At 45.7% G+C, this 20,418-nt stretch overlaps 1 protein-coding gene across 1 annotated transcript; it reads right to left on the reverse strand.

Moving 5' to 3' along the window:
* Positions 1–1,740: 1,740 nt before the first annotated feature.
* LOC110533789 (gap junction delta-2 protein-like) lies at positions 1,741–16,533 on the reverse strand. The gene is made up of 2 exons (XM_021618305.2): positions 14,960–16,533; positions 1,741–3,408 (listed from the first exon to the last, which is right to left on the reverse strand). Exons 1-2 carry the CDS (start codon positions 15,034–15,036, stop codon positions 2,553–2,555), a joined length of 933 nt encoding a protein of 310 aa, XP_021473980.1. The 5' UTR covers positions 15,037–16,533; the 3' UTR covers positions 1,741–2,552.
* Between the last annotated feature and the right edge of the window lie 3,885 nt (positions 16,534–20,418).

Raw genomic sequence — 20,418 nt, forward strand, 5'->3', positions numbered from 1 at the left:
TCTCTCACACACACACTCACACACACACACACACACACACACACACACACACACACACACACACACACACACACACACACACACACACACACACACACACACACACCTCAGTTCTCGGAATCCTCCAGTGGGGACAAGGGCCATAAGCCTCCATCAAAGAGCCCTAGATGAAAGCCCAAATCAAAGCACCTGGGTTGTGATTTGTGATTAGCACTTGGGTCAATTTTTGGATTTGATCAAAGCTAGATTCTGTTAGTGTGGAGGTCTCTGCTGGAGTAACTCTGTTTGGATTTGATCAAAGCTAGATTCTGTTAGTGTGGGGGTCTCTGCTGGAGTAACTCTGTTTATTTTCTGTCTTACTGAATGGATTTTGGGTCCGTGGCAACTAACTCTGCCTAGCTGACTTTGTTTATCTAACTTATTAATGTTGTTTCCTTTTCATGACAAAGTCAAATGAATTTGCCTGGTGGTTTGTTCATGTCTGGCCTAGGTACACAACTTGAATCATACATCCTCTGTTATTAGAACAATATTCACATTGTCATAAAGTATTTGCACGGGAATTCAAAGTATCCATCGTACTGTATATCTTGTCATCAGTGTCCATAAATGTGCCGTTTTATGTTCATTTTCACTCTGTAAACATTTTCTGTTTTTGCTACTCAATGTCTGAAACTGTTCTCGATGCGATTTTAACCTTGTGCCGTAGTCTTATTCTCATAGCCTGGACACACACTTCAGCAGAAAATATGAGGCTTTTTGATATTTATATATATTTATTCATTTATTTTTTTCTGCAATATAATATTAATATTATTGCTGCAATTCTGGAGCCTTTCCAATATTCGCTCCCCATATCCCCGTTACAGGGTGCTATGTTCACATCTCATATATCATTTTTAATCTTAACACATGCTGATTATTACATGTCACAGGAGCAGGATGCAAATAAATGAAACAGTCTCTTTTTTATTACATGTCATAACACAATCTATCCATTCTATGAATGCTTCAGTACATGCCTTTTTCAAAGTCCATAGGAGGGGAAAAAATACTTTTTTGGAACTTACAGTTTCCATTATAGAACAAAAGCTTAACAAAGAGCACATGAATATGATATATTCTTAAAGCTGGCAATCTATGATTAATCTCCAGCACCACCCAAATCCCAGCACCCAACCCAACACCGCCATTCCCCCACCCACCCATACCTCATAGGGGAATAAGCTGGCTTTATGCAATTATTATTACATTCAATTATTTACAGTAACTTGGAAATATGGCACCAAATTCGATAGTAAAGCAAAAACTTGTGGGTTTAAAAACGTCCAAATGTTCTGTGAGTAAATACTTCTGTTTCCTGTGTAATGGAGGAATAACGGCTGGTTGGAATCCCATTCATTCCTTTAGTGCTTCATACTGTAGTCAGTCTTATAAAATAATGCATTATACAGCGATGGGGGGATGGGGGGACAGGGGGGGGGGGACGGGGACGGGGGGGGGGGGGGGCTATGGGAGGAATGCTAGTGCAGGGAGCAGGGACGGGGACGGGGACAGGGCGGGGACGGGACTGGGACAGGGGCTATGGGAGGAATGCTAGTGCAGGGAGAGGGGACGGGGACGGGGACAGGGCGGGGACGGGGACAGGACGGGGACGGGGACAGGGACAGGGCGGGGACGGGGACGGGGACAGGGCGGGAATGGGGACGTGGACAGGGCGGGGACGGGGACGGAGACGGGGACGGGGACAGGGCGGGGACGGGGACAGGGCGGGGACGGGGACAGGGCGGGGATGGGGACGGGGACAGGGGTTCCAGTTTGTGCTGAGGTATAGTTTTGGTGTTGATTTTTGAAAACATTTTAAAGCCTTCTTTTCTGGGTTTCTAAGGGGATAATAAAAGGTGCATCTCCTCTGCTTGGCTCCTCCTTATAGTGGATCTGCCGCAGGGAAGGAAAATAACGGAAAGAAGGAATGTTTTCATTCCCTCAGCAACTCAACTTCACCCATCGTCTCTGCTCTGACTCTGCAGAACAAAGGACATACACACTGCCTTATCTCTTGCGCACACACACACACACACACACATGCGCATGCATGCTCACACATACGTTCTTGCATATGCAAACATACTTAAATAAATGAAGGGACAATGTTTGACCTCTCACAAAGGCAAAGATAATATATTTATGTGAGACTTATTTCTTAATTTGAACTACCCTTAATTCATATTCTTACAGTAATTAGTTCCATCTCCTCTTTATCCAGTGTGTTCTCTTGGACGGCACAACACTCCCAACAGTTTAAATCTAACTTTAGTTAGTACCTCAACTGCCATTTAGGTACTTTCTCTCTCTCCTGTAGAGTCCAAAAAGCTCTTCTCTCCAATAATCCTCCGGTATGGCTATGTGAAGTCCCTCTGCACCCCTGAATAATGTTGCAGTGTAAAGTTAGTGCCCCTCAGGGTGGGGGGAGCTGGATTAAGTGTTCGTCCTCCCCAGAGAAATCTGTGCTCGGTCCAGAGGTCCAGGTCCCCCATGTGGAGGAGCCTCTGTCAGACATAGGCTGACTCACTGGACTGGGTCCTGCCCAGGTTGGGAGCCTGGGACACATGCGACACGTCCTTCTTACGCACCTCACAGATGGACTTCCTGCGGGCCTGAACACCCCTGACGGCCGTCTTGATCTTCCTCCAGCCCAGGTGGTTGAGCTCGGCCAGGTTGAGCAGCACACAGATGCCGCTCACCGCAAACATGAAGATCAGGAACACCGTCTTCTCTGTGGGGCGTGACACGTAACACTCCACCTCCTTCACGCAGGGGTAACGGTCACACTCAAACATCCCTGGCACGTTGAAGCCATACAGGAAGTACTGGCCTGCCAGGAAGCCGATCTCCAGCACGTTACGAAACACCACCTGGATGACGTAGAAGCGGGAGATGCCCTCCTGCCGCCGCACCTTGGAGCTCTTGGCCTGCGTGAGCCCCCGGGGTACATTTGGGATCTCCTTGACCTCCAGGTCCTGCTCCTCCTTGCCGCTGTCGGGGTTTTGCACCAGGATACCGTTGATGTTGCGCAGCTTGCGGGCGTGGTGGTCGCCTCCGCGACTGTGGTGACTTGCATGACCGTGGTCTATGTAGGGGTGCAGCATGGAGTAACTGCGGTCACGCTGCTTGGCGGACTGGTGCACAGAGTAGGTGATGAAGCATAGACTGGGCGTACACACCAAGATGATCTGGAAGACCCAGAAGCGGATGTGGGATATGGGGAAGGCCTTGTCGTAGCAGGCCTGGTTGCAGCCCGGCTGCATAGTGTTGCAGATGAACATTATCTGCTCGTCCTCGTAGACTTTTTCACCCACTATACCTACTATCAAAATACGGAAGATCACTACTACAGTCAGCAGGATCCTGGAGAGAGGGAAAGAGAGATGGGTGGGGAAGACACAATATCAGTTATGTGTTAAGAGGAGTGTTAAATGTAGCTACGGTTGCACAATTCTGGGATCTTTCAATAAATGTCCTGGTTTCACAGTCATCCTGGTTGGAGGATTTTGGATTTCGTACTTATTTCCTCCTGATTCTGGGAGTCCTCCAACCAGGAAATGTATTGAAAGTTTTGCAACCCTAGTCAGATGTGACACAGAGTAGAACAAATAATTATTGTAAGTACTGTGATATTGACATGATTAATTAGACATGTTACTCGTCTATTATCATGAATTGAAAGCCAAAGCTAATGTGTTTCCAGGTTGGCTTTGGCTTTTGTCATGTGACTTGTCTCTACTGTATTATTGACTGTATGTTTGTTTTACTCCATGTGTAACTAACTCTGTGTCGTTGTATGTGTCAAACTGCTTTGCTTTATCTTGGCCAGGTCGCAATTGTAAATGAGAACTTGTTCTCAACTTGCCTACCTGGTTAAATAAAGGTGTGAATTATAGTGACATCATTTGTCTTAAGCCAATAAAAGCTGTGTTTTATATGTACCTCTGCTCAACCGCAGCATATCAATGGAGACAAAAGCAGCTCTCACACCAAGGACAAGTTTGATCAGATGTGTGTAGTGGTCGCTCTCTGTGTGTGCTTGTGTGTGTGTGTGCTTGCGCGTGTGTGTGAATCCGTGTGTGTGTGAATGCGTGTGTGTGTGAATGCGTGTGTGTGTGAATGCATGTGTGTGTGTGAATGCGTGTGTGTGTGTGAATGCGTGTGTGTGCACAAATCCCTCAGCTGCTGCAGTGTGAAGCGAAGAAAGGTAGGAGAGGAGAGATAGTCTCAGTCATTTCTGTGGATAATGAACATGTGGAACCCTGCATGAATATCCATCATGTTGCTGGCTGAGCGTAACCCTCCTGTCTCCTATCCAGCCAGCATCTCCATTCATTTTTCAACAGCAGACAGACAAGAGATGAGCTCTCTCCCTCTCAGCTCTGCCTGTGGAGACGTGCTGAGAGCTTAATCCCACTCCTCCTCAATCTACCCAGTACTACTACATCCACACACACACAGACGATCTAAACCCCATTGAATAGGCTACTATACTTTATCAATGCTTCCTCACCTAAACATGGTTTATGTACTGCAATATGCTCCACTGGCATCAGTGAAAATGTCAACCAAATGACATCAGCGATGTTTAAAATTCACTGCTAGTGCTGTCCTAAAGCAATGCCCCGCCCCTCATGCTCTCTCCCTCCCTTCCTGTGTATTGATTATTTAGCCCATATTATTGGTTTGACTGATGGTGAAGTGTTCAATGGGACATTGATTGAGTGTGTGCACTTCATTTGGAGCAGCAGGTTGTAGAGTTCCTCAGAAGATGCAGACACTCATTTTACTGTTGCTAAGCAGCTTAGATAGCCTCCATTTACGTGAAAAAGGCAGCTACCAGTGGCTGTTCAATTAACATCTTTAGCACTGCTGAATACATATGCTGCCATTTTTAATCTCTCTCTCACTCCCTCTCTCTTTACATCCCTCTCCTCCTATCTCTCTCTGTTCCTTTCTCTCTCTATGTCCCTCACACTCCACCTCTTTTGTTCTCTCCCCCTCTCTCTCTCCTAGTTTTTTCATAGTGCAGTGTCAAAGGAGACCCTGGTGTGTCTTTAAAATTAGCCCCACCTCCCCCCACACCCACTCTCCATGGCCAGTTACCACAGCAACCCCCTACTGATCCAGTCAGAGCGGAGGCTCAGGGAGAGAGAGGAGAAGAGAGCAAGGGATGGAGGGATGAAGGAGTGAGAGAAACAAGAACTGTGTGTGAGGCGTGAGAAGATACAGAAACCGTATGAATGTAGACAGATAGACAGGCAGATGTAAAGTGAGATAAACATGCTAAATCAGGGGGAAAGACAGGCAGATGTAAAGTGAGACAAACATGCTAAATCAGGGGGAAAGACAGGCAGATGTAAAGTGAGACAAACATGCTAAATCAGGGGGATAGACAGGCAGATGTAAAGTGAGACAAACATGCTAAATCAGGGGGAAAGACAGGCAGATGTAAAGTGAGACAAACATGCTAAATCAGGGGGAAAGACAGGCAGATGTAAAGTGAGACAAACATGCTAAATCAGGGGGAAAGACAGGCAGATGTAAAGTGAGACAAACATGCTAAATCAGGGGGAAAGACAGGCAGATGTAAAGTGAGACAAACATGCTAAATCAGGGGGAAAGACAGGCAGATGTGATGGTACAGATTCCTAGCCGGGCAGCAGAGCAGGCAGAACATGTGGTACTATGCTACAGACTTTAAATAGAGTTGCATGCTGCTGCAGGACTGTTCTCACACCACCTGGGCCTCGGATGGGCATGTGTTTGCATATGAGCATGCGTGTTTATTTTGATGTGTGTATGTGAGTGTGCATGTACTGTGTGTGTGTGTGTGTGTGTGGGTGCTTGTGTATTCCCTGTGTATCCCTTGCTTGTGCGAGGTGGCATGTGTGTCTTGTCGTCTGTGTTTGGAGCAGCTGTGTGTACGCTACACTGCCTCTCACTGTGTTTGAAAATAAAACAGAAGAGATTTCTACACCTTTGGTGTTTCAGAGGTTCAATGCCATGTACATGAACATTTGCACACACTTCCACTCTTACAGAACACACATGCATGCAGGGAATCACACAAGCAAGTACATAATTACAAGCGCAGACACATAGCCATACAGACACACAGCCACACACACAGCCACACAGACGCACAGCCATACATGCACTACACACACACAGCTACACAGACACACAGCCACACACACAGCCACACAGCCATACATTGCACTACACACACACAGCTACACAGACACACAGCCATACATGCACCACACACACACACACACACACTGCATTCAGAAAGTATTCAGACCCCTTCACTTTTCCACATTTTGTTACGTTACAGCCTTATTCTTAAATTGACTAAATCGTTTCTTCCCTCGTCAATCTACACACAGTAGCCCATAATGACAAAGCAAAAACAGGTTTTTAGAAATATTTGCAAATGTATAAAAAAATCCCAACTGAAATATCACATTTATGTAAGTATTCAGACCCTTAACTCAGTACTTTTACTCAGCACCTTAAGCAGCGATTACAGCCGTGAGTCTTTTTGGGTATGACGCTATAAGCTTGGCACACCTGTATTTGGGGAGTTTCTCCCATTCTTCTCTGCAGATCCTCTCACGCTGTCAGGTTGGATGGGGAGCATCGCTGCACAGCTATTTTCAGGTCTCTCTAGACATGTTCAATTGGGTTCATGTCTGGGCTCTGGCTGGGCCACTCAAGGACATTCAGAGACTTGTCCCGAAGCCACTCCTGCATTGTCTTGGCTGTGTACTTTGGGTGGTACGCACGCCTGCCTTTCCCCGTCATGCGCATCAGCGCTCATTGGACTCACGTGGACTCAATTACTTGTGTAATTTCCTTCCCTATATCTGTCTGTTTCCTAGCTCTGTTCCCTGCGTCAGGATTGTTTGTCATAAGTTCTTGTTTACCTGTGTGCTGACGCTGTTCCTGTCGTGTTCCATGTCTGTCCCTGAATAAATGTTTGACTCCCCGTACCTGCTTCTCATCTCCGGCGTCAGGTCCTTGCAGTCTGAGGTCCTGAGCACTCTGGAGCAGGTTTTCATCAAGGATCTCTCTGTTCCATTCATATTTCCCTCAATCCTGACTAGTCGCCCAGTCCCTGCCACTGAAAAACATCCCCACAGCATGATGCTGCCACCAAAATAATTCATCGTAGGGATGGTGCCAGGTTTCCTCCAGACGTGACGCTTGGCATTCAGGCCAAAGAGTTCAATCTTGGTTTCATCAGACAAGAGAATCTTGTTTCTCATGGTCTGAGAGTCCTTTAGGTGCCTTTTGGCAAACTCCAAGGGGGCTGTCATGTACTGAGGAATGGCTTCCGTCTGGCCACTCTACCATAAAGGCCTGATTGGTGGAGTGCTGCTGAGATGGTTGTCCTTCTGGAAGGTTCTCCCATCTCTACAGAGGAGCTCTGGAGTTTTGTCAGAGTGACCATTGGGTTCTTGGTCACCTCCCTGACCAAGGCCCTTCTCCCCCGATTGCTCAGTTTGGCCCGAGCAGCCAGCTCTAGGAAGAGTCTTTGTGCTTCCAAACGTCTTTCATTTAAGAATGATGGAGGCCACTGTGTTCTTGGTGACCTTCAATGCTGCAGAGAAAAATGGTACCCTTCCCCAAATCTGTGCCTCAACACAATCCTGTCTCGAAGCTCTACGGACAATTCCTTCAACTTCATGGCTTGGTTTTTGCTCTGACATGCACTGTCAACTGTGAGACCTTATATAGACAGGTGTGTGACTTTCCAAATCATGTCCAATCAATTGAATTTACCACAGGTGGACTCCAATCAAGTTGTAGAAACATGTCAAGGATGATCAATGGAAACAGGATGCACCTGAGCTCAATTTCGAGTCTCATAGCAAAGGGTCTGAATACTTATGAAAAAATAAGGTATTATAAGGTATGGTATTTCTGTTTTAAAAATTCATAAAATTGCAAACATTTCTATGAACCTGTTTTCTATTTGTCATTATGGGGTATTGTGTGTAGATTGAGGAGGGAAAATAATAATTTAATAAATTTTAGAATAAGGTTGTAATGTAACAAAATATGGAAAAAGTGAAGGGGTCTGAATACTTTCCGAATGCACTGTAAGTGTTTGTCTCCTTGATGGTTTGACTGAAAGTGAGGGTATTGATGTTTCTCAGCAAGGCATTTGACAGACACTCCTAGATAAAAGCATATTGTTTCCTGTTTCATAAAGCTAATGGCAAAGAACCTTATTATCCCTACTGTATCTCTGGGTTTTGAAATGTGAGACTCTACACAGCTGCAGCTGCTGATTGCCCTGTCAATGTATTGAATAGATAATAGAACAAGACAAGCTTCTGTATGTATCTCAACAATGAAGGAGTCTGAGTGTGACAGAGCCTCTGTCAAGTCGTCACAGAGATGCTCTGAGTGAGTTTGTGTTGCAGCAGTTCCCTTGGTGCAGCCTGGTCCAGGTCCTGCTGTCACAACGAGTGACTGTCATCATCATTCAAACACCTGCTGTGTGCTGCATCAGAGGGGCGGGCCCTGCGCTGCACCTATGCTACACTACACAAGCTGTCTGTTCACACGTCCACGGCATAGGACCGTATGGTTTCTAACTAACCCATAATCAACATTACAGATGTGTTCATTATGCCTCATGTTTGATGTATTCTTGTACTGAATAGTTGCAAATATTTTCATATTCTGTATATCCCTGGAAAGGCACAGGTCATTACATTTCCCTTTCATGTATTAGGCTCTGCAGAATTCACAGGGTTGCTTTGCCTGCAATGTTTGACAGGGGGTACGTGATGGTGTTGCACAGTGTGAGTTTTACTGCGGTCCTGAGCTGTTGGTTTATTCAGGTGTTGGACTGTTTGGGTGTAAGTGTTACATGGTTTGGGATTGCCGTGTGTGTGTGTGTGTGTGTGTGTGTGTGTGTGTGTGTGTGTGTGTGTGTGTGGTATTCTGCTGTAGAACAGGATAATCAGCATGAAGTAGATTGCTGCATTAGCAGAAAGCAGTGGAAAAAGGTCATCTAGAAACATCAGTTAAACCCTGCAGAGAGAGGACCCATACTTTAGAGCAAACGAAGGCAGGAAGGCCCTTAGGCCCTCGCCATCTGAATATCCCACTCCAGATGAGCAAAAAGATGTTTGACTATCATTAGAAGTTCGCCTGCTTGTTTTGGAAGCTCTTCAATCAAGCCAACGGCGTAATTTACTCGAGGCCATTGCTTGAACTGGTTGAACTGGTTGAACTGGTTGAACTGGTCCAGAAGATCCAGGATGGGGATCCAGGCACCACATCTACACAGCTCTGTACAACACCATCAACGCTCCAGCCTCAGATCACTTACAGCAAGACTGGCTGGAACATGTCTTACATCAGTCAATCTCACACCTAGAAAACCGGACGATTCGCCCCACTGTGACCAAACCATACTTTCAAGGTACATAAAATGCTATAGATTTTCTCATACCGTATGTGTTAAAATTCACCAATAATCATGGCGATGAATCATTCCTTAATGAGGATGTTGCATCAAATGTGCACATATACACAGTTGTGAGTTACTATAGAAACAGCCTGTCCAGATGAATGTACCAGTGAGGAAGGTATTCTTGGCTGGTATGGAATGTGATGTAAACCACCACAGCCAGGTCTCTGATTAGAGACCCAATCATCCAGCTAAAGAGCATGTCTGATTGCAGCCCAAGTGGATAATTGAATCTCTAGCTATCTTTGGTCTAGGATGATGTCACAGTCATGAATCAGAGCAGGCTCTTAGAACTCCTACAGTAATGGTGAAAGGTATAGAAACAGCAAGTACACTGAGTGTAGAGCCAGTGTCTATTGAATGGTGGTTTATACAAGCAATGGTGTGATGGTAATGCTGAATGGCCAGGAAGTCTTTACAGTATAGGCAATTCATTTTGTGTGTAGCCTCTAAACACTCTGCAGCTCTGCTGCATTGTTTCTACGGTATACTTTAGATTAGCTGATGTGTAGGCTGTGTAATCTGTTTTAGCAGCTCCAGTGTTAGGTCTATGGCAGCCTCGTCGCGAACCAGGCCATGACAACGACCTGGTTTTGGAGGTCTGGCATGGTAGACTATGGTAGCTCCTGTAGTAGTTGGTGTGTTGGCTGGACATCCAGGCCCTGGCTCTTCTAAAGGCTCTCACACGTTCATCCACACAGCAGCTGCTGCTGCCAGCCTTCAGAGGCTGCACCGGCCCTGAGCACTGACCCCAGATGCACAGGGAAAACACCCACACACCAGCTCATACACACAAACGTACACACACACACACACTGACACATATGCATGCACATATATACACACGCTGATGATGCTCACAGACTCATGAATACACTAGGTCATGATCTCACATGCTATGCATACATACACTGTACCTCTCAAACACATACTATCTCACACCACGAGTACTCACACATAGGCTTGCATACAGCCAGAACTAGCAGAAACGCAAATACATTGTGGACAGTGGACAAACACCAAGGGCACAAAAACAGAGAGCAGTCACATAATATTCAGCCACACATACTGGACACCCAGAGTGAAACTGTTATTTCATCTCATACGGAGCATGTCTCCATAACAAGACACAGCTAATTGCTTATGGCAGCACATAATGAAGACCTGACCAAGCACAGAGATTAGAGAGCTGCATTACATTACAACACACTGGCTATCACACTGAAGGAGCATCTCTTCATCTCCCCCTCTCTCCATCTCTCCCTCTCTACCTCCCTCTTTCAATTAGCGTTTGAGCTAGTTGGTGAATATTGTATGGCATCACTATTCTCCTCTGTGAATATGGGACTATGTAGAAGAAGCAAATACTAACTATATGCAACAGCCGTCTTATTTTGTATCAAATATGTCTGAAAAACACATGTGGCTCAGTTGGTAGAGCATGGTGTTTGCAACGACAGGGTTGTGGGTTTGATTTCACCAGGGACCAGTATGAAAATGTATACACCCACTACTGTAAGATGCTCTGGATAAGAGTGTCTGCTAAAATATAAAAATCTAGCCCGATGCCGTGGGTGTATCCAATCCAGTATGGCTGTCTCCTCTGCAGTAGGGTCAGTTAGCATCTCCAGTGTATTGAGTAATGACACAGATTCTCCATGCCACTGATTGTGATAACAACCTGTGCTGCCAACTCAGATACTCTGCAGATGGAAACTTACCCTCTTTTTCCTCATCCTCTGCAGCGCCATCCCTTCCTTCCCATCCCTCCATCCCCTCATTTCCATTGTTTAATCTCTCCCTGATCCCCTAGTCCTCCATTCTCTCTCTCTCTTCCTGCTCCATTCGTCTCTGGCACTGACCCCACTACAGCATTGCAGTGGAGAAAATGATGCATCAACACACTTCCTTTCCCTTTTACCTGCAAGGTGTTTAACCTGATTTAATACAGGAACTACCCCCGGCTTATTTCTCTCCTGGAAGAGCACATTAACGCTTTGTAAAGAGGGATCACATACGTGTGTGTGTGTGTGTGTGTGTGTGTGTGTGTGTGTGTGTGTCAGAATGAAGCAGAGCAAAGAGGGGGGGGGGAGTGTGTGAGAGAGCCTATAGAGGACAGTTAGGACAAAGAGACAGTATAAGTGGCACAGTGACTGCAGGAGGGGGACAGAGACTTGATTTGGAGTCAGAAGAGAATCTAGTGAGCAGGATTATAACAGAACTGTCACATATACATGAACATGCATTCTAATCAGACCGCTGCTACATTTACATACACTACTGAATGTTCAAAATGGCTGACCTGACCCTGATATATAATGACTAGCAGAGCCACATCTCTGAAACAGCAGTCTGACCACATGAAACAATTTCACAGCCAGGCCTTCACCAACACGTTGCAAGTAGCTTAAAGAATCACCCTGTATACATGCACCATGTACGTATCTAAACACTCAGTCCCATATCTGCAGTTGCTATTAAGAATCTAAATTCACACAGACAGAATGGACTGATAGAGGGCCACCACAGAGATATCGGGTTACTGCTAACATCTAGAGGCCACACAGACAGGACTAACAGATTGAACATGGCCCAAACACTAAGGTATCAGTTACAACACACCCTCATGTCCTCACCAGCAGCAGGAGAAACCAGAGGAATGTAGGCTACTGAGCGTCTAAATGTAGAAATAAAAAGAGACTTTTCTGTGGTGCACTATAGGGTCACTATTCACATGATCACTTTAGTCATCTGACCATGTCTGGTATAGAGTGTGGAAACACCTCAATGCCTTTAACACCACATATATAAATACTACAGAAGGAGACAATGATGAAAAGGATGGACCCACGTTTAGCTTGAGGAGAATTAGTCATCAAATATGTTTGATATGAGGGGAAAAGCCTTTCTTGTCGGGCCTGTAAAGCGCAAGATCAACAGCAGCGCTCAGATTAAGAATAAAAGACATGAACAGAAGTCCATGTCAGCATTAATAATGCTCTCTGTCAGACACCGCAAACTCATTGAGAGAGTTGTCTCTGCTTCTGAATGATTGTAGGCGTTTTTTCATTCGTTGATTCATTCTCTGATTAATGTATTCCTCTTTTGCACCCAACAGACTATAATTGATTCTAGTTGCCAGACAGGGGCTTGATCTAAACTCAAAGGAGATGGAAAATGCAGATCCCTTATCCTGTTCATAATCGTATGGCCTTTAGAGAAACGGGGAGATACAGTGTGTATCCACACTCACATATTTGGTTTGGTTGTTTGTGTAGTCTACTTTATCTGTATTTTTCAGAACTTTGATCTACTTTAGCATGACCCCAAATCATATCCACCATTGGGACACCCTGATGAACGCGTTAGCCGATACGCCTTGGTGGATTTTAATCATGACTTCGCCCACACATTAAAGGCTTTTCAACTTGCAGACCCACACGAGTGCCTGAACTTGGATTTGTTATCCCACTTAGCTCCTATTTGTGGTTCTAATTATTCCTTTTGCTTTTCAAATCCACCATGTTGAATAATATGAAATAATAATACTATAGTGATACTACACTACAACCTACATTTAAAACCATGAACATTGTTGTGACATTTCATAGTTCAAAAGCACTGTGCAACGTGCAAACATTACCATAAACCTCATTATAATCTAGCAACACTATTTCATTTGAAACCTTCTTAAACAACGTGCTATGAAGAGGTGACTTTATGTATTGCTCAGTTTACTAAACTCAAGTTAAATAATCCCCTCCGATTTGATTATTTAGTCAATTATTTAACTTGAGTTTAGTAAACTAAGCAAAACATAAATAGTTGCTTCTTCATAACGCACATTGTTGAAGAAAAGTTTCAAATTAAATAGCGCTGCTAGATTATAATGAGATGTATGGTAATGTTTGTACTTTGCACAGCGCTTTTGCACTAGGAAAATGTCGCCCTCAGTCTCTATTTAGACTGCTGTATATAGCCTTCTAGCCACATACTCTGATAAACATGTACGTGCACACACATACACAGACAAACACATACACAGACAAACACATACACAGACAAACACATACACAGACAGACATAGACAAACACATACACAGATAAACACAGACATACACAGACATACACAGACAACCACATACACAGACAAACACAGACATACACAGACATACACATACACAGGCAAACACAGACATACACAGACAAACACATACAATCACAGACACACACACAAAAAAAAGACAAAAGCACAAAAACAGACACAAACACAGACACGCAGTGATTGTACTGTGCTTGTATGAGAGAGAAGGTCAGGCTTTGCCCTTGCTGGGGACTACCTGGGGTTGAGGTTAATGAGCACAGCAGTGCAGCTGGCCTCCATGTTAACATAGGTAGCCAAGCTCTGTAGACTTCCTCTCTACTGCACTGTACTGCAATCCTGAAATCCTATAGCTGTATGCTTCACTGGGTAAGCAAGCATATGGAAATATTGTGTGTGATTTTTCCATACAGGGGACAAGTGCAGTTTACCAATGTGAGTAACTCACATTGTGGTTAATGGGTGGAAAATCACACTTTGAATTTGACTAATCACGCAGGCGAGAGACGATGAAGCAGATTTTTCACATGCCAGAGAAAAAAATCTGCCATTACAGTATGTTCGTCCTCAGTACATGTCTCCACTGCTAATAAGACTCCAATCTGCTCATGCATAACCTTCTGTCACTACACTCCAGTAACTACAGAACACACAAAACCACAAGAAGCAATCTCTCCTCTGCCAAGTTCAGAATAATTTCCTCCATCTCATCCTGCTCACCCACACCTTCATTTCTGTCCTCTGACTCTCTTTTCTCGGTATGTCTCGCTCTCCTCCCTCCTCCTCTCCCTTGCTACTAGAGACTCCCATTGCCCCTCCATCAATACCAGGACCAATAGGTGAAATCAACACAGGAGCTTGGCTGAATTAGACCTAATGCCCAGTAATACCAGCTATTGATTATGTGCAATTAGCTTTGCCTTAAATAATGATGGGCACAGAAGGGGGGAATGGCCGGGGAGGGGAGGGGCGGGGAGGACTGCTGGGACGGTCCTCAGGGATACCACCAACCCAGTTAACATTCAAAACACACATACATTTATGTTTTTGTCATTTAGCAGATGCTCTTATCCAGAGCAACTTACAGGAGTAATTAAGGTTAAGAGCCTTGCTCGAGGGCACATCGACAGATTTGTCATCTAGTCGGATCGGGGATTCGAACCAGTGACCTTTCGGTTACTGGTCCAATGCTCTAAACTTCTAGGCTACCTGCCAAAACACCAACACACACAAGCATTTCCCATCACAAAACACACACACAAAACTATTTTTACACACACAGACACTGGTGATGAGTGGCAGGGGGACAGTCTTACCTCCCAATCATGGTAGAATGTTGCTGGACAGCAGCCTCGAGCAGCCGCTCCAGAATGGTCCACTCCCCCATGGTCATTGAAAGACAGGTTCAGCCTAAGGAGGAACCGGGTCTCCGGGGCTCTCCCCCTCTTCCTCCCGCTCCTCCTCCCCCTCCTCCTGGGCTCAGCGCTCCTGACGGTCCCCAGCCAGAGGGGGCGCATCCGCCCCCGTCCCACACCAGCTTCTTCTGACCTCTACTCGTTGACCTGGCCGATGGTTCTCTATGGGAGTGACTGTGTGGGGGTGAACGTGTGTGCCCTCCCTCGGTCTGGTCCCGTTGTGCTCTTCTCTTCCTGGCAGAGGAGTGGTGCCGTCTGCCTCTCCTCCTCTCTCCTCCTCTCTCCCTCCCTCCCCCTCCCTGTGTAGTGAAGCTTGTCTTCCCCCTGCTGCACCACTCAGATCTATGCTATAGCTCACTGTATGTGACAGCCATGATCTTGCTCTCTCTCTCCTTCTCTCCCTCCTCCCCCTCTTTCTCCCCGTCACTCCCGCTCTTCCCTGCCCTCTCTCGCTCTGTGCTCCACCCTACCCCCAGGGCTGTCCTGGTACCTCAGATGCACTCCCTCCCATGAGTGTGAAGCTCTTGTCCTTGCATTGTGTTCAGTACTTTCCCTGTACCCTGCCTCTTCTAACCCAGAACACTACACACTGCACCCAGCTGACCTCTCCTCTGCACACCTCCACGCACAGCCACACACACACACACACACGCTAAAACTCGAGGACCGACTTTCACTGCCTGAATCCTCCCTATATTTACTACACTATGATGTAAAGACACATTTGCACATAAAGCTCCTGCCATGCACTGTATTGCTTACTGAAATTCATAGTCATGGGAATGTTGGCTCCTCCACCCCCAATCACTACAAGAAACAGTTAAAAAAAAAAAAGACAAAATAAACGCCGGCACACACACTCAATCAGCTGCCTTGCTGCATACACTTAGGCAGCGGTGCTGCAGACCTGCTGTCCTCTATCGTCCCTCTGGCTAATTCCAGCAGAGTCCTCCGCCTGGAGTCATGTCTGCCGCAGAGAGCAAGGATGAGTGGCTATCCTCCTGGAAAACCATCATCTCTCTCTTCTCTCCCTCTCTTTGCTCTTTCTCTCTCCTTGCTCCCTCCTTTCCCCTCTCCTTATGTTTGTGTTCTGAGCTCAGTCTCTCTGATTACCTATCTCTCTCTAGGTCTCGCTCCTTGTTCCTCCCTCTCCTTTCAGCACTCTCTCACTCTCTCTGGTTCACTCTCTCACTCGATCTCTGTCAAACTACGTAAGCATGCCACATTCCCCCCTTCAGACCCCTCTCTTTCTCTCTCTCCTCCCTCCCTATTTCCTTATCTGGTAAATGTGCTAGGATTGCTAGTCTGATCGCTGGTTCACTTGTGCTTGCAAGAATGCCTCCCTTGTGCCGTCTCGATTCTCTCCTCCTGTTCTATTGGAATGAGGGATTCTACCGCCACCCTTCCTTCCTTCCTTCCTTCCTTCCTTCCTTCCTTCCTTCCTTCCTTCCTTCCTTCCTTCCTTCCTTCAATCCTTTGTCTCAATGTGGAGTCTCTTTCTCTCTCACTGTCACTCTGTCTCTCATCATCCTCTCGTACACATGGTCTCATCTCTCTCTTCTCTCACTCTCTCATTCTCTCTGTTACACATCACCCTCCTCATGCCTCTGTCGAGAGGATTACAGGAGAGAATCATGGTTCTGCTCCTCCTCCCCATTCCCCCTCTGCCCCTTCCTGTTACTGTATTCAGCATGACCGCACACTTATTTGTCTCTGCCCCCACCTTCTCACTCCCTCCTCTCCCCCTTACTGTATTTTCCTCCCCACTCCTCCTCATTCCCCTTCACACATTCTGCCCATTTCCCCTTCTCCATTCCACCCCCAACTTTCTCTGGAAAGATGAGCCCAGTACAGTATTCTGCTGTGACATAGAAAGCTGAATTCATTAGATGAATATAATGGCGGTGTGATACAGTACATAGACTACCCCCACCTGCCCCCACACACACACTTGCTCTGCCACATTGGTACAGTAGCCACTGTGAGTCACACACCAACAGTAACAGCATCAAGGGGAAGAATATCCAATGTTTCTTGTCTGAACAAGGACACGGATAATATACATCTAGCTGGTTTTCTGTGCATCGGCAGGACAGAACGACAGCGTCAGGTAAGATCAGGGGGTGGTGTGTGTCTCTTTGTTAACAACAGCTGGTGAGCAATCTATAATATTAAGGAAGATTCTCGAGATTCTGCTCGCCTGAGTTAGAATACCTCATGATAAGCTGCAGACCATTCTACTCACCAAGAGTGTTATCATCTTTATTTTTTTTGTATCTGTCTATTTACTGCACTCAATGAGCTGTATAGGACCATAAGTAAACAAGAAAATGCTCATCCAGAGGCTGCTCTCCTACTGGCCTGTGATTTTAATGCAGGACAACTCAACTCTCCCTCTTACCTAATTTCTACCAGCATTTCACCTGTACAACTGGATGTCCTTTACTCACACAAAGATGCAGAGATCAAAATAAACACCTACGTCAGAATGCTGTTCAATGTCTACAGCTCAGCTCACCTCCACGCTCATCACTAAGCTAAGGACCCAGGGACTGAACACCTCCCTCTGCAACTGGATCACACCCCCAGTATGGTTAGTGTAGGCAACAACACATCCGCCACTCTGACTCTCAACACGGGAGCCCCTCAGGGGTGCGTTCTCAGCCCCCTCCTGTACTCCTGGTTCACCCACAACTGCATGGCAGCGCATAACTCCAACACCATCATGAAGTTTGCCGACGACACGATGGGAATAGTCACGATCACCAAAACGATGAGACAGTCTATGGGGAGGAGGTCCGAGACCTGGCAGTGTGGTGCTAGGACAACAACCTGTCCCTCAATGTCAGCAAGACAAAGGAGCTGATAGTGTACTACAGGAAACGGAAGACCGTACATGCCTCCATTAACATTGACAGGGCTGTAGAGGAGCGGGTTGAGAGCTTCAAGTTTCTCAGTGTCCACATCACTAAGGATCTACCATGGTCCAAACACACCAACACAGTCGAGAAGAGGGCATGACAACGTCTCTTCCCCCTCAGGAGGTTGATATGATTTAGTATGGGCCCCAGATCCTCAAAAAGTTATATAGCTGCACCATTGAAAGCATCTTGACTGGCTGCATCACCACTTAGTATGGTAACTGCTTGGCATCGGATCTCAAGGCACTACAGAAGTTAGTGCGTATGGCCCAGTACATCACTGGGGCCGAGCTCCCTGCCATCCAGGACCTTTAAACCAGGCGGTGTCAGAGGAATGCGCAAAAAAACTCTCAAAGACTCCATCCAATCAAGTCATAGACTGTTTTCTCTAGTACCGCATGGCAAACGGTACCAATGCATCAAGTCTGACAGGACCCCGAACAGCTTCTACCCCCAAGCCATAAGACTGCTAAATAGTTAGTTAAATAGTTTACGAAGCATGTGATCAATAAAATGTTATTTGAAGAAAGGACAGACCAAGAGATTTAGAACATAAGAAGAAATAGAGGGAGGTAAGAGGCAGGGAGAGTGGTTGTGGTGGTGGGGGGTGGGGGGGCTTCAGGTTGCATGCTGGCTTGTGAGAGGTAAGTAGGAAACGTGCCTCTGTGATGCCATGGTAACAGTGCATGCAATGATATTGCATACCCTCATACAAAACCAGCCACGGATCAAGCTAGAGGGAGCAAGTTCACAACCACAGACCTTACACAGCAACCACTGCAGTGAATCAATGTATCTAGCTCTGTGTGTGTGTGAGAGAGATAGAGAGAGCAGATAGGGATGGAGAGGGAACATTGTGTGTGTTTAGCATCTTGGGCGTGGGGGTAATTTAGGGTATCATCCTCATCAAGGACACATGGTGTATCAGTCCTAAAACAGTGGAATGTGTTTGGTCCTGGGTTAGTGACATAGAGATAGTGTGGAGAGCTGTCCTCAGCTGGCTGGGGCTGAATGAATTCAGACCTCTATGGAACAAGAGAGTGAGACACAGGTGTGTCATCAGTTACCTAGAACAGCCAGCTGACACACACACACACACACACACACACAAGCAAACACACATGCTTTTTTTGAACACTACAATTAAATAAAAACGTGCACGCACGCACACACAAATAAATGTTCTTGCATCAATGACCTTGGATGGAGGGAAACACCAAATTGCATTAATGAATTAACAGGAAATATTTATCTTAGATTAATGGATATCCCAAAAATATCAATTTGATGATTTTCTTGTCACAAAGATGCTGATCATTATTAACAGATGTTGCTATTCACTTGTCATAATCCTGTATTGATACTCCATATTTAGGGCTTCATGCTTGAAGCTTCAGTATGAATCAAATGGGGTGAAAAGACATGACATATTGTAATCCAAACAAATAGTGTAAAGTCAGGGGAAATGATCCAGCTAGTGCTGTAGTAGACTAGAGAACACTGTTCACTACCTCATAGAAAGCTGTTAAGAATCTGTCATGAATAGAATAGGGGTCACTTAACCAAAAGAGGAATGATAGTGTATGGTATGATAGATGACACAATAACTATGTAGATAAGGTAGTGGGTGATAGTACGTTAGATGATGCATAGCTTTGTAGGTCAACGTGTCTATGAAGGGGGAAAGCAGGGATTGGTGTATGTGTGTGTAGAGCTCAGGTGTGTATGTGTTGAATGTTACCATCAGGGAGCCGACATAGATCCTCTGAACAGTAACTCATGTGGAATGTTCTCTGCTCATGGCCCCTTGGCCAGTCGTTGGAGAGGCTGCCACCCAGTGGCTGTACCAGCTCTCAGCAGGCTAGTAAAGGGATGGGCTCCAGTCAGAGGCATAGTTGATTTATGCATCAGATCAGTACCAACTGTTACCGGTTCCACTTTAGGCGACCAAACCCACTGAAAAAAATGTCCAGTAATGCACTGTGGCAGCTGGGAGGAGGCTGTAATCACTAACTGATATGTTGACTGACAAATGGTCTTGTAACTTACTGGGAAGCTGTTTCAGAGAAGTGGTCAGAAAGTGGATGCAGTGTTGCTGGTGAGTGCAGACAGGCATGATTAGAGTACAGTCTTTGACCTTTCCCAAGACCTTCCCCTTGAAACAGGATGGAGCCTGCTCTGACATCAGGCCAATATGTTGTCCTTCACCTTGTCTTCACTTTCAGTACAATACCAGAAAACACTCATGTGTCATAGACAGCCAAAACGTTGCCCACTATGACCCAATTTTGTTGTGGGGAAATAAGAATTTGTTCTTATCTGACTTGCCTAGTTAAAAAGGTTAAATAAAATAAAAATGATTTAGACTTGAAATATTGAATTCAAATAGAACTAAGGAATCACCAAGTTGACAGGAAATAAGACGAGTCACACTTTGCA

The sequence above is a fragment of the Oncorhynchus mykiss genome, chromosome 10, assembly GCF_013265735.2.
Source record: "Oncorhynchus mykiss isolate Arlee chromosome 10, USDA_OmykA_1.1, whole genome shotgun sequence".
NCBI lineage: Eukaryota > Metazoa > Chordata > Actinopteri > Salmoniformes > Salmonidae > Oncorhynchus > Oncorhynchus mykiss.

Excerpts from the sequence above, each read along its gene's own strand:
- LOC110533789 (XM_021618305.2), bottom strand. The coding sequence starts at position 15,036 with ATGACCATGGGGGAGTGGACCATTCTGGAGCGGCTGCTCGAGGCTGCT. Across the intron at positions 3,409-14,959 it reads CATTCTACCATGATTGGGAG|GATCCTGCTGACTGTAGTAG; the intron begins GTAAGACTGTCC and ends CCCTCTCTCCAG.